Raw genomic sequence first — 14,609 nt, forward strand, 5'->3', positions numbered from 1 at the left:
TTTTATTGAGCTGTTCATTTCAAGGTTTCTGATGCTGCCACCGACCTTCTATATAAAGTTTTTGTAGAGAAGGTCCACTTATGGAATGTTCTAAGAAAGTAGATTCTTGAAGCAACTTAGAACTCTTATTCAATCACTTTGACCTTTGGAATAGACAGTAGGTTGTAGCCAGCTTGAGTTCTACTTGGCACAGACCTACTGTATTGAAATGAATGAACCCAAGTTAGCCATGCCATTCACTTCCATGGGTCTACTCTGAGTAGGAGTAGTATTAGCTGCAACCCCATGAAAGCACATCTGAACAGTGTGTGTATGGGGGGTGGTTGTGCAATTTTCCTATTCAATGAGATTGCAGGGTCCCTTCAAGCACCTATGAAGTGTAGATATCTCTCTGTAATTACTCACTTCAGAAAGGAAGCATTTTCTTTCCCCCTGTTTTGCATCTATTCATGTATTTACTTGATTTATAATGTACCCTGGCTTCATATAAAGGTGGATATGGAACATATATGGAACAGTTTAGAGGTGTTTTTCTTTAACAATCAAATGGTATATAGATATTATGAAATATGAAATAAAAATATTAGGTTGACCTGTTCAATAATTATAAAGAATAACAATTATCAAAAGATGGCCACTTGAACAAAAACTTGAAATATTATCTTCTTTGCTTCTTTTCCAGTATAAGTCAGAAACTGCCAGAGCTCTAGAGCTGTGTGATTCTCCCACTGAAATATGAAGCACTGGCAGCTAGTCAGTGGCTAATAGGCTATATGCCAAAAGCGTCTAAAATAATAAATAATGGAATAATGTATGAGAATGGCAGTTGCAGGAAAAATGATAACTCAATTAATTTGGAAGGCTGCTTTTTTCCTTCAGTAATACAGCCTAATGGTTGAGTCAAAACATTATCTGACCACAATATTTATGCAATTAAATACTTGTTTGATCTATACATTGGCTCATCTGCTTTTTACCATTTAACAGTATCTACTTCCTTTATCCACAGAAAAAGCAAATCTGATTAAGCACCCTCCAGTTGCTATTCTTCCCCTTGGAACTGGGAATGACTTAGCCAGGTGTCTGAGATGGGGAGGAGGTAAATAAAACATTATTTCACTTGCTAACATGTAGAATAAATTTCCTTTGTAAAGGTATATTGCATGCAGTTCTTTCACCACCGTTCCTGTTTCCAGGGTATGGAATGATTTTTCTCCAAAGCAATGCAATCAGGCAGTGGCTCATTGGTTCAAACATGACAGTTCTGGTTGCATTTTACCATTGTCGCCTTGATGTTTTCTTCTCAGTGCCTGCACATCACAGTCATGCCAGCCAATGAACATTGCCCCACTCTGGTAGGAGGAGTAGGGAAAGCTAGGAATGGACAGATCTGTCAATTTTGGTTTCTCTCACTTTTCAGTCTCAAGTTCAGTCCTCCCTTTTTCCACATCAGTTTGATTTTTGTTAACTAAAAAGCTCCATATGAAAGTTCATGTGTACCATATTTTTCGCCCTATAGGATGCACTTTTTCCCCTCCAAAAATGATGCTTTGGCATCGCTCTGGCTCCCTTCTGGGGGCCGGGGTCGGGGGAAGCTTGGGCTTCCCCCGCCACCCGTCCCGCAAACTCCCAGAGCGTTGCAGAAGCTGTGCGCAGTTTCGGCATCGCTCTGGCTCCCATTCTGGGTGCTGGGGTCCGGGGATACTCGGGTTTCCCCCACCCCAGCCCCACGCCTGTGGGGGAAAAAATAAAATTTGTTTTCTTTATTCCCCCCCCCAAAAAAAAAATCTAGGTGCGTCCTATGGGCCGGTGTGCCCTATAGGGTGAAAAATGCGGTATTTTTCTGTGAATTTAGCCCACTTTGTGTTCCTTTTGGTTTGCTATTTTGCCTAATATGCATGCTTTTAAAGATCATCTTTCTCTAATGTAATGCATTTTTTGGTACATGGTTTTCAATGAGAGAATCATTTTGGGCACAACTTTGCTTTTGCGTGAGTGGTTTTTTTTTTTGTTGTTGTTGTTGCAAGGTTGCATTGAGATATTTGGAAAAGACATATTTCAAAAGATAACTTGTCTTTCACTTCATGTAGTGGTCCAGAAAGTGGCAGTCAGTTACCAAACCAAGCCAATTTCTCCATCCTTTTAACATACAGCCAAGAAGAGCCTTGCATCTTCTTCTGCAGCCATCGTTAGAAGTTTGGGAGTGGAGTGTCCCTGAGAACTGGAACAAAAATAAGCTGACTTTGCCCCACTTTCTGAGCACAAATTCTCACTTGGTTTCACTGCTGCATGTCAGCACTTAGCACTACTGCATGTAAGACAAACCCATAAAATCAGAATGGCAGAGGCATGAGTGATATTATTCTGTAGTGATGCCAGTGCAACCTGTGCTGATAACATATTAGGAAGAATGAACTTGTGGACCAAGGTTCTGTCTCTGTATATTCATCCAGTCTTTAGTACAGGCTGTGTACAGAAGTTTGGATGAATATGCAGAGGTCATGGATTGAGCTGGCGGCTCCAAACCTTCACAGGGCTAACAAGAAGTTAGCAATTTTTGTGAGTTTGTAATCATGAAATTTCTAAATATCAATTATTTTTTCCTTTTAAAGCAGGATTGTACATAATATAAAAGCATTGTTCCACCCTGCCCCATAATCCAGAAACAAAAGCTTGTTTCTTTGCTCCTGGCCTTCCCCCAAAAAATGATCCGAAGTTTAGTACTATTTTTGTTCAGGGATGTTAAAAACCAAGTCTCAAATCATGCAATGCTAATATATTGGATGTTTGTTTGTTTTTTAGTTCTTTCCTTCTTTTCTCATCCTGCAGTAGATTTCAGACAATCAGTCTTCTGGTGCTATCTACCAGGATTCCTGGAGGCAAAGAATAAATAAAACCCACACATTTTTTTGTAGATCCAGCACTGTATAAAGGGGAGGACAGTAGAAACTTACACAAGATGCCATGAGAAAGATATTGCCAAGGAAACAGGAGGCCTTGTGATTATGTAAGTTATACCGCTTTAAGGTATCAAAGCAGTCTGTAAATGGCCTTAATTATGCTTGTCTACATTTCAGTCTCCAGAAGACTCTTCTAGATCCCTTACATTTGAAACTTGGTGTCTAGTATTACAAAGGTAGTACCTGACACTCTTACATTGCTGAAGTTAAGCCGGTGAGAATATGATCACTTCCTGCGTGGAAGATTCAAGAAAGCTGCTCTGAGCTTCCTAAACAAATGGGGAGATAAAAATACAGTCATCGATAAATGAAAATTATTTCACACATATCTCTTTCTCTATGTCCTCAGTGCCAGCTTCCAAAAAGTCGTCTGCTTTTTGTTTGTTCTCCTTCACTCTTCCATTGCAAGTACATAGCTTTAACTAAATGGTATCTTTTACATTTAGACTGTTTCCTCTTCCTCTGGTTCCTTTGTCCAGGGCTTCAAAGTCCCGCATACTAGCTTTGTTTGGTTGTAGCTCTTGGTTAGCTCTTGGTTAGCTTTCACACTTTCACACCATGAACTTTGTGCTCACTGTGAACCTGCCTACCTATGCACATATATTTTGGTCTTTTTCCAGCTTCACTAGTATTGGTGTTGAGAATCTTTGCTGCAATGCAAAAAAGCCCCCGACAACTAAGTTTTACCCAATTTCGTGGTAACTCTTTTTGATCACGAATATATCCAGTTTGAATGGGAAAAATAAATTTCTCTCTTGGTTGTCTTCAGCTGGTCTTGAACACATACCTCAGAGCCTGAATGATTCTTCTTGGTCTGTCTTGTTACAGATCACTTTCTTCCCATAGGTGTAGCCCTCTGGGGTTTTTTTCCCCCCTCCACAGGCAGACTAACTCAAAATTATGAAAGCTAAACTTTCTGGGACTTTGGTATGACTTCAAAAATATCCAGCTTGCTGTTTTACTCGTGTAATGTTATAGATTGTGCTCTATGAAATTATATGAATATCTCAAAGAAGAATTCTTTCCAGATAATAACAAATCTGCTGGTTAGCATGAAAGGCTTAATCACAAACTATTGTAGTTGTAATATAATCAAATTATTCAGAAAATGTGTATTATTATTATTATTTAAAAATAATAATCACTGGAGTTTTCATCAGAGGTCCTAGCATTATGCTTAGAGCTGGATCAGATTTTAGCTATGCCTTTCATGTTGCTGTCTTAAATACCTTTTCTTTAATGTTTTTTCTTTTGGAAATGTTGGCTATGTAAACTTTTGGTCCCAATCAAAGAAAAGATGGTTGTGTTAAGCCATCCTGAAAGCATTGGTACATTAGTCAAAATAATCTTGTCTCACCGATTGCAATCGGCCTTAAATATTACTAGATTTCTGTCGTAATTAGGATCATTACCTGTCTATGTAGTTGATCCACATTTTCTTTCTTTCTTTCTTTCTTTCTTTCTTTCTTTCTTTCTTTCTTTCTTTCTTTCTGAAACTCACTACAACACCAGCAAAGAGCTCTTGTATATTGAATTAACAGTTAACCTGAAAGTCCCATAGGTGTAGCCCTCTGGGTCCCGTCCCCCCCACCAGGCAGAGTAACTCAAAATTATGAAAGCTAACCTTTCTGGGACTTTGGTATGACTTCAAAAATACCCACCCAGCCTCATCTAAAGCATCTCTTATCTTGACAGGCATTCTCTGCATGTAAAAAGAATATTTAATTTCTATATCAGCTATAAACATCTTTCTATGTGTGAGTGATGAAAGCTCACACGTGTCGCTCGTATTCCTTAATCTCTTATTTACAGAAGTCCATTGTAAGCCAAACTGTAAATATTTCACCTTCTTCCACAAAAGAATGGACTTTTTGGGAATGTAAGAAGAACCCTACATTTTTGGGAATGTAAGAACCCTAGAAAAGCAATGACAAACCTAGACAGCATCTTAAAAAGTAGAGACATCACCTTGCCAACAAAGGTCCGTATAGTAAAAGCTATGGTTTTCCCAGTAGTGATGTATGGAAGTGAGAGCTGGACCATAAAGAAGGCTGATCGCCGAAGAATTGATGCTTTTGAATTATGGTGCTGGAGGAGACTCTTGGGAGTCCCATGGACTGCAAGAAGATCAAACCTATCCATTCTTAAGGAAATCAGCCCGGAGTGCTCACTGGAAGAACAGGTCCTGAAGCTGAGGCTCCAATACTTTGGCCACCTCATGAGAAGAGAAGACTCCCTGGAAAAGACCCTGATGTTGGGAAAGATCAGAGGGGGGACAACAGAGGACAAGATGGTTGGATAGTGTTCTCAAAGCTACCAGCATGAGTTTGACCAAACTGTGGGAGGCAGTGGAAGACAGGAGTGCCTGGCGTGCTCTGGTCCATGGGGTCACGAAGAGTCAGACACGACTAAACAACTAAACAACAACAACAACAAGAAGAAGAACCCTACTGCATCAAGCCCATCTAGTGCAGCATCCTGTTTTCAGGGTGAATAGTCGGAGGCCTGTGGGAAGCCTGTGAGCAGTATCTGAATGCAACAGCCCTCTTTGCACATGCCCTTCCAAGCAACTGGTATTGACAGGCAGCCTGCCTTGAACAGTGCAGGGAGAACATAGCTATCAGATGGCAATGGTGGTTGCTTGTGAGTAACCAGTCAGGACTCCGACCTGTCTTTTACAGGTTTTATTTTGGTGCAAAAACTATTTACAGTGCAGAACCACAAGTTCATGTCTGCCTCAATCGCTAGCAGAATCCGGGCGTGGTCGTTTCCGGGTCCTCCCCCAACATATGAGCTTAGTCACCCCCAGCCTTTTCCTTCCTTCTTTGCATTTTACACCTCTGCGCAGGGTGGGCGACGGAAGAGGCGTGCTTCCCTCCTGGCCTGGTGCTGAGGCTCCCTGCAGCATCCTCTGGTCCCTTCCCGTCTTCCCCACTAGAGGTGTGGCTTTCCCCACCACAGGAAGAGGAACTGCTTCACAAGATTTTCAGAGCTTCCCTGTAACCCAACTACCCCTCTGCTTCCCTTCCCTGTTCCGATGGCGGTCCCCTGTCAATAGCCATCGTGGCTAGAAGCCGCTGAAAGCCTTAATCCTTCCTTATCCAGAGAGGAGATAATCTGCCTGTATATATTCATAGCCACTTCATGCAATGACTATGTTTTCAGGCTTTATGTGAAATCTGGTATGCGGACCAAGCTGCTCTGCGAGACAGGTGGATATGCCAGCAGGAGGAGAAAACATATATCAGTGTGCTCCATAAGATGCCTAACTGGTAGACTCCTTCCTTATGGAGCTTCTTTCCGCTTCCTCTGATTGTCTGGAATGTTCTGCAGAATGGGAGAAAGTAGGGGTGTGCCTAACAATGCAAGTCTGCACAATGGTGATTCGTTTTGTCACCGTCCGTCTTCTTGGACCCTCCATCACTGAACTCTGTTACTTCTTTCTTTGTGGACTGTCCACTCTTGACTCGCACTTAACCACTTAGAAAGCTGTCTGTTTAAACTAGGAGGGGAAAAAATAAGCCCTCAAGTCCTCTTCTTTTCACTATTCTTTGCCTCCTTTTCCCTGGTAGCTGATGCCACAACACTGATTTTTTCCCCCTCCTGAAACTTTTCCATAGGATTGGAGAACAGAAGGGAGGCCAACAAATTTGTTTGCTGGTGAGTAATTTTCCCTTCTCGATGGTGCAAACTCCTGGCATGGATTATGAATTATTAAACAAATAACCTGTAACAATTTTACAGAATCAACTTCATTGCTACTGAATGCATTGCTTGGCAGTACTAATTTATTAGCTTTTATAGTGAGACGATAAGATCTCATTATCTTTTAAAAGGATTGAGCCCCCTCTCCTGTTTATCAAACAAGCATGTGTGTGGTGCCCATTTGTAGGGAAGATAATTGACACAGTATTTTTTATTTTGTTTATTTTATTTTGTTTATTAGATTTATATGCCACCCATCATCCTCTCAGGGCGGTTCACAGAATAAAACAGTACTGTTTTGTGCCCACATAGTAAAAGAAAAAAGAAAAAGGCAACCTTTCAAACACTATAGACACATGGTGGCTATCACATAGTTGCAGCCATACATTTTCTAACAATTCTCAACTGATGAAGGACTTTTAAGTAGTGTGATTACTGACACAATAAAATCTTTATGGAAAGATTTTCCTCAGATTAGACTTCTCAGCTTTCTCTGATCTTATTAAATAAGATGTTTTTGTTTAACAGTGGAGTGCATTCGCTCCTTTTGAAAGCTAGCTACAACTAATAAAGGCAATTTATTTAATATATTTATAGCCTGCCTTTCTCCCAAGTTGGGAATTAAGGTAGCTTACATTTGAAAATAGCAATTATAAAAACAGTAAAAACAAACTTGACTAAAAAAAAACCAATAATGAAAACACATTGCATCGTGTTTAAAACCAGCTGTTGAAATGCAATTTACCAAGACAGCAACACAGTGATCAGCTCTGCCTCCATGTTGGCTTCCAAAGGCCTGTCATTGGAAGGACTTAGCAGGAAAGACTTAGCCTGCTAGAAGAAAGATAACAAATCTAACCTCTCTCAGGAAGGAATTACACAATATGGGAGCAGCCACAGAGAAGAATAAAATGTTATGGGCTCCGGGGAAGATGGTGTGTAGCAACACCTTACCTCCATGCTGAGCCCATGAGACTGCTTCAAAGGGTTTTAGGCAGTTCTGGGGAATGTGCAGAAGGGTGAAACTACCCATAAACATACTCCCGAGCCTTTATTTGAAGAAGAAGAGTTTGGATTTGATATCCCGCTTTATCACTACCCGAAGGAGTCTCAAAGCAGCTAACATTCTCCTTTCCCTTCCTCCCCCACAACAAACACTCTGTGAGGTGAGTGGGGCTGAGAGACTTCAGAGAAGTGTGACTAGCCCAAGATCACCCAGCAGCTGCATGTGGAGGAGCGGAGACGCAAACCCGGTTCACCAAATGACGAGTCTACCGCTCTTAACCACTACACCACACTGGCTCTCTGATTCCCTCTCACCTCCTCTAATCGTACCCCTCAGTACCATATCAGAAACCCACTCTATTTTTTTAAAGTGTTTTGCCATGTGACATGCAGGAGCTTATATGTGGGATGTAGAAAGCCCCCAATCCCTTTCAGTGCTTTAAGAAAGAAATAGTCTGCTTGTATATCCGATGATGGGATGAACTAGACTGTTCTCAACTATGTTATTGGGCACCTTGACAAAAAGTCACATATAAAGGCAATAAATAGAAATTGTAAGTTATTGTTAATTTAGGCTCCGTGAAAGCTATTTTGCATTTGTTTGGGGGAAAGCTGAAGTTGTTTTTGTAGTTCCTTGGCCTGGAGCAAAGCCATCACCAGGTTTGAGTTGGGTTTTTGTATAGTGTTGCTGATAGCAACTGCTCTGGCTTACTTTGCTGCCACCCTTTGTTGTAGCTTTCAGCAGCTGCTGTCACTTCTACACCCACAGCCCCACACCCCACACACACCATGGCTGTCTGGTACTGCAATAGTCAAGGAGACTCTAAACCATGCTGGGTGGCTGTCATGTGCTATGTTTTATGTTATCATTTTTAATTTGTATCCCCTCTTTCTATCTTACAATACTCAAGGTGGTTTACAAGCTGAAGAAACAAAAAATGGACATCTTACAACAATCTAATGCAATACAAAAATGTGATAGTAAAACATAACTTTAAAATAGGCAACCTACATCAAAAAGTAACATTCAACAATCATCAGAATAGTATTAAATAATAATAACATATAAAAGTTAAGCAGAAATCCACTCAACAGTTACAATAAATAATTTCTAAACTATAATCAATAAAACAACGGCAAGCCCTTGGATCCCAGGCCATTATAATGCCACAGGTAAGGTTGTGAGGAGGAAAGAGTGGCTGGCGGCTCCATCACTACAAGAGCTGGACTCACGTGACCAAGTGACAGTGGATGTTGGCATCAGTTCTGTAAGGAAATGGTAGCTCAGGCATGGTAACAGCCCTGCAGGGCAGAAGAAACTTCCATATTATGCTAAAACTGACCCGGGTTTCCACAATTTAAATGCATTTTTTCTCTTCTGAAATGCTGCATGGTGAGATTGTGGTGCTTAAACTTGTGTGAGGAAGTAAAACGAGCAGGGCAAAGGCAGTCCTGTTTAAAAGTCGGCGTGTGTGCCTTTTTGCAGGATATGAAGGTGAGAATCTTCTGAAGATCCTAAAAGATATTGAGAACAGTACAGAGATCTTGCTCGACAGGTGGAAATTTGAAGTCATACCTAATGATAAAGATGAAAAGGGAGACCCAGTGCCTTACAGCATCATCAATAATTACTTTTCCATTGGCGTGGTAAGAATTGTGCTTATACTTCTGTGGTTTTTGTTGTTTGTTTTGTTTTTGCTGTTCTAAGTAACTGTTCAGAATTGATGCTCAGAGTGAGGGATGGCTGAGCACAGATAATTTATTTTATATACAGTTTTGTCTAGAAAAAGGAATACATAAATGAAACAATTTGCATAAATTTATTGACATAGTCAAAATAGAATTATTTTCTCAAGCTCTTCCACCTGTTCATGTATGGGCAATATAATCACACAGTTCCTAATGGCTCATATGAAGAGCTGTAGCTCTAAATTAGTGGTGCCTATACAAATATAAACTATGAATCATTCATTAACACCTCTTAACTGTCATGTTGGTAAATATTCAGACTTTCAAAGGCACACTGCTGAAAAAGGTTTCTTAAATATATTCTTTTGTTTTAATGGACAGAATTAGGCTTGCTTCCATACGTTACTAGATGAAAAAAGGTGCAATCTATTTATTGTTTCCCTGAATCCATTACTGATCTTCTGGATGACACAGAAACCAAATAAATAGTGTTAGCACCAAGGGAGGGCCATGACTTTGTGGTGGAGCTCATACTTTGCATGTAGACGGTCTCGGGGTTCAACCCCAGATAGAACTGTTTGAAACCTTGAAGAGTTGCTCCTGACAGTCGGCATAGACTGGGCTTCCCAAATGGTGGTGCACACAGACCACCCGTGGTCCACAAGATTCATTCAGATGTTCCACAGCATCCCTGTAAAATTGCAATTAAAAATCATGCAGCTCCTAGCGCCGTGCATTACAATTGTGACAACTGGCAGAAAAATAATGAAGTGGTTTGGCAGGACCCTCAGCAAATTTCAAGTGGTCTATGGGGCAGGGGGAAGTGTGGTGACCACTGGAGTCAACGGTGCTAAAGTAGATTGATCAATGAGCTGTCTGCATGAAAAGCAGCTTCCTACCATAACTAGAGGGAGGATGTGGGGAAAGGAGGTGGCCAGATATTTTGTTAGAATTATATTGATGAGTGGAAGAATACAGAAGACATTTAACACAGAACCACTTCCGTTTGGGACGAAATGATTGCTATGTGATTCTCAGCTATTCATAGAGCTATACTACTTATTCATTATTTTGCATTTGAATTTTGAATTTGTATTATCTTGCTAATCTGTCCAGTACTCAACCCAGAGTGTACTAGTTACACCAGCTCCCTCTTGTTTGTCCCTAGCAGTTTCGAAACCAGAGGTGCACAGCCTGTGAAAACTAACTTATTCTCTGCAGCCCTTAAAATCCTTTCTCCAAGTTACTTAAGCTAGTGACTATTGCCATGCCTTGTAACAATTAATTACAAAAGTCAGTTTGGGGCTGACCTTAAAAAGTTTAGCTGGTGCAGAATGTGGTGACCCAACTCGTCAAAAGGCGGGGAGCAGTTTCCCATACATACAAACGGGCATCTGCAATTACAGTGGTACCTTGGGTTACATATGCTTCAGGTTACATACGCTTCAGGCTACAGACTCCACTAACCCAAAAAATAGTGCTTCAGGTTAAGAACTTTGCTTCAGGATGAGAACAGAAATTGTGCTCCGGCTGCCAGGCGGCAGCAGGAGGCCCCAGTAGCTAAAGTGGTGCTTCAGGTTAAGAACAGTTTCAGGTTAAGAATGGACCTCCAGAACGAATTAAGTACTTAACCTGAGGTACCACTGTACTTGTCTATTTGTGTGGAGGGGAGGCAGCAATCCAACCCCACGTGAAGAGACGCTCTATTTCAGATCATATATGAACATACGTTAGATAATACGGTGGCAGAACAGTTTATAAATCAAGATTAACCAACCATAGAAGCAATTCAGTGAGAAAAACTAGAGTTAACAAGAAATGTTCTCTCGATTCTTAGAGAAGCATGCCTTAAGTCTTAACATTATTTTTATTATTTTTTAAAAAACCTAGTCTACCATATTGAGACAAAATTCATTCATTGTTGCTGATGAATAGAAATTTGTATGTATTCTCTTAAAAGTTATTATCATATCGTAGCAAAGGTCTACAGCAAAGACAAGTGTACTTTTACAACACCTAATATATTACCATCCAAATGCACTATCAAATAGAAATTTGCATGGTCATGATTTAATATCCTTCAACTATAGCCAGTCACTAAGAGCCTCTTATTCTGCCAATAGGAAAAAAAAATGACTGCTTAGTTCACATAATCATAAATTTGGCGTTGTTATGGGTCTAGCTCCCTTTCACAATCCTCTTAAGTTTTTAGCCTCATGTTTCTTTCCATAACTTTAATATATTCTCCCAGAATGGGAAAAGAATCTGAGCTACAACAACTTAGGATCATAACTTAATCTTATATTAGATGAGGATTTATTACCATCACCCACATGTACTACAAGCAAATAACACTGGTGTTTCTGACGCTAAGATGGCAAGGCAGACTTGTAATTGATGCTCATCTAAACATGATGGCAGTGAATCAAAGTGATACCCAGAAAAAACCAAGAAATACAAGGCAAGGAAGAGGAAACCTTTTAGTACACCTAGTCCTTTTTAAAAAAATATCAGCCTATATCTAAAATATAATTTAAAATTATATTTCAGCCTTTTTTATGTACTTGTTTTAAATACTTATATCCTGCTTTGAACATCAGAATTCCATCAAAGGGACTAATAATAATATATAAATTATAACAAAATTTGCATCTGCAACACTTAAAAGCATTGAAAAATGTATTGGAAGTCTAAACTTAATAAAAGCAACAAAAACCGCTTAACATATATTTGCAGGCCTATGTCCCCAAACCCTGTTGTAATCACCAAGTTTTCAGACCTCACTGAAAAACAAACTATGATAGAAGCCAGTCCTTGATAATTTTGTTTATTTCACACATTTAAATATTCCCTGTCAGCTAAATGACTCCCAAGCTGAAATGTAAAGTAAGGGTAGAATCTGAAGTGTCAGCGCACATGATTGCATCTCATCTTCAGGCTTTTCTGTCCAAAACTGATTATTTAGAGCCACTCCAGTCTGGTTTTCGGCCGGGTTTTGGAATGGAAGCTGCCATGGACTGAGAAATGAATAGTAGGAGCCCTACCTTGCTGATTCTCCTGGTTCTCTAGTGGTTTTCAATATCATAGACCAAGGTATTCTTCTAAGCCCGAGATGGCTAGAGAGTCAGTGGTAGAGCATCTTCTTTGTGTGCAGAAGGCCGAAGATTCAACCCCAAGCATCTCCAGGTAGAGCAGGGAGAGAACCCTGTCTGGAAGCAGGCAGCAGGCAGAGTCTTATCTCCAGCCATAGCCATGCAAACGTTTAACATTAAAACAGCAAACAGAGGCTTATTTCCAGTGTTAGTGCTGTAGTCCATCAAGGTTTCGTTCCTTTCAAATACTCCTGTGGTTTTGTTTTTGCATATGGGCTTTCCTTCAGAATGTAATCAGCCACATTCTTAGAGCTCTCCTGAGCTTGTTGACTTAGAGAGCCCTGGGGTCAACCCTATGCTCTTCTTTGCATTCTGCATAGATCATAGGAACAAGATCTAAGCAGTTGAATATTTTATTAAAACAGCACTACAGAATACCGCTTTGGAGTACCTCTGCATTTTATATGAGGGGGGGGGGAGAGAGAAAATACTGAAGCTACATGAAGAAAAGCAAATGTTCAACTGCAAATTCAGAATTATACAGAGACCTAAAAGCTCGGATGAATGTAACTGTCAGCTAGGTGGTGTATAATTAGCTTATAGTTATGTTAGTCCAACTATACTGTTAATTATTTATGGCATTATTTTCTCTATATGAGATTTGTAATTCACTAAGTAATGATTAACAGTTCATCATGGTGCTGTATTAATAATAATCCAGCATAACTGTGATACATTCTCATATTGATAATATTATTTCTAACAGTCACTGAAATATAACAGTGTGAAGTATTTCCTCCCATGAATGTCTTGTTAAGGATTTTCTGCTTAAATATTGGACAATATAGGTTAATTCCAGAATGTCTGCATTCTGTTTCACTTTGTTTTTGATTGCTTATAACCTTTGATGGTATGTTTTATTTGGCACATAATGTAGTGATAGGCACAGTATAAATAATGAATTCTACAGCTCCCCATGTCAGATGTTGTATTCCTGTTGTAAGAGCATAACACAAGCTGTTGTTGTTGTTGTTTAGTCGTTTAGTCGTGTCCGACTCTTCGTGACTCCATGGACCAGAGCACGCCAGGCACACCTGTCTTCCATGGCCTCCCGCAGTTTGGTCAAACTCATGCTGGTAGCTTTGAGAACACTGTCCAACCATCTCGTCCTCTGTTGTCCCCTTCTCCTTGTGCCCTCCATCTTTCCCAACATCAGGGTCTTTTCCAGGGAGTCTTCTCTTCTCATGAGGTGGCCAAAGTATTGGATCCTCAGCTTCACAATCTGTCCTTCCAGTGAGCACTCAGGGCTGATTTCCTTAAGAATGGATAGGTTTGATCTTCTTGCAGTCCACGGGACTCTCAAGAGTCTCCTCCAGTACCATAATTCAAAAGCATCAATTCTTCGGCGATCAGCCCCAAACAACAACTGTATAGTTAAAGCTGTGGTTTTCCCCGTAGTGATGTATGGAAGTGAGAGCTGGACCATAAAGAAGGCTGATCACCGAAGAATTGATGCTTTTGAATTATGGTGTTGGAGGAGACTCTTGAGAGTCCCATGGACTGCAAGAAGATGGTGGCAGAACCCTATTCTGGATCAGACCAAAATCCAGCATAGGCCAGCATCCTATTGGTCCTCAGCAACTGGTACTCAGAGGCATAGTGGCTCTGACCATGGAGGTATTTTAAAGCCAAGATGGCAACTAAATGAACATGGGTATTTCTTTATTTTGTCGTGAATTTGTGATTCCAGAGATTTTTCTTATTGTCAGTTTGAGATATTTTCTCCCCTTGGGACAATATACATATATTGGGAAAACGTGCCATCAATATTTGATGCTGGTCTCAATTGATCAGGATACAACCATGTCATAGTACCTGACACAAATTAAAAATATGATTGTTGTGTTAGTCTTATATACAAAGCCAGGTATTTGTAAGGAAGATAAAAAGAATGAATGAAGATCATTCCATGTGTACATCTGGTCCATTATGATAGTGCAATACCAAAGCATCATTGTTTTCCCTGAATGTAGGAAAGGACATACTTCTTCCATTGATGGGAATTTGCTTAAGAGCTCTGGGTGAGTGTGGGAGCAAATGTGAATCCTTGTATCTTAGCTTGGTATTTTAGATTATCCATTTATGAACTTCAGCAGTA

At 40.2% G+C, this 14,609-nt stretch overlaps 1 protein-coding gene across 6 annotated transcripts in view; it reads left to right on the plus strand.

Moving 5' to 3' along the window:
- Window positions 1-14,609, plus strand: part of DGKB (diacylglycerol kinase beta) — a 269,619-nt gene that overhangs the window by 127,662 nt on the left and 127,348 nt on the right. For all 6 annotated transcript variants that reach the window (XM_081883233.1, XM_081883235.1, XM_081883232.1 and 3 more), the window contains 2 exons: window positions 1,010-1,099; window positions 9,157-9,317. In XM_081883233.1, coding sequence (XP_081739359.1) covers window positions 1,010-1,099; window positions 9,157-9,317 — 251 coding nt within the window. The remainder of the gene's footprint in view (window positions 1-1,009; window positions 1,100-9,156; window positions 9,318-14,609) is intronic.

The sequence above is a fragment of the Podarcis melisellensis genome (assembly GCF_964234715.1).
Source record: "Podarcis melisellensis genome assembly, chromosome: 12".
NCBI lineage: Eukaryota > Metazoa > Chordata > Lepidosauria > Squamata > Lacertidae > Podarcis > Podarcis melisellensis.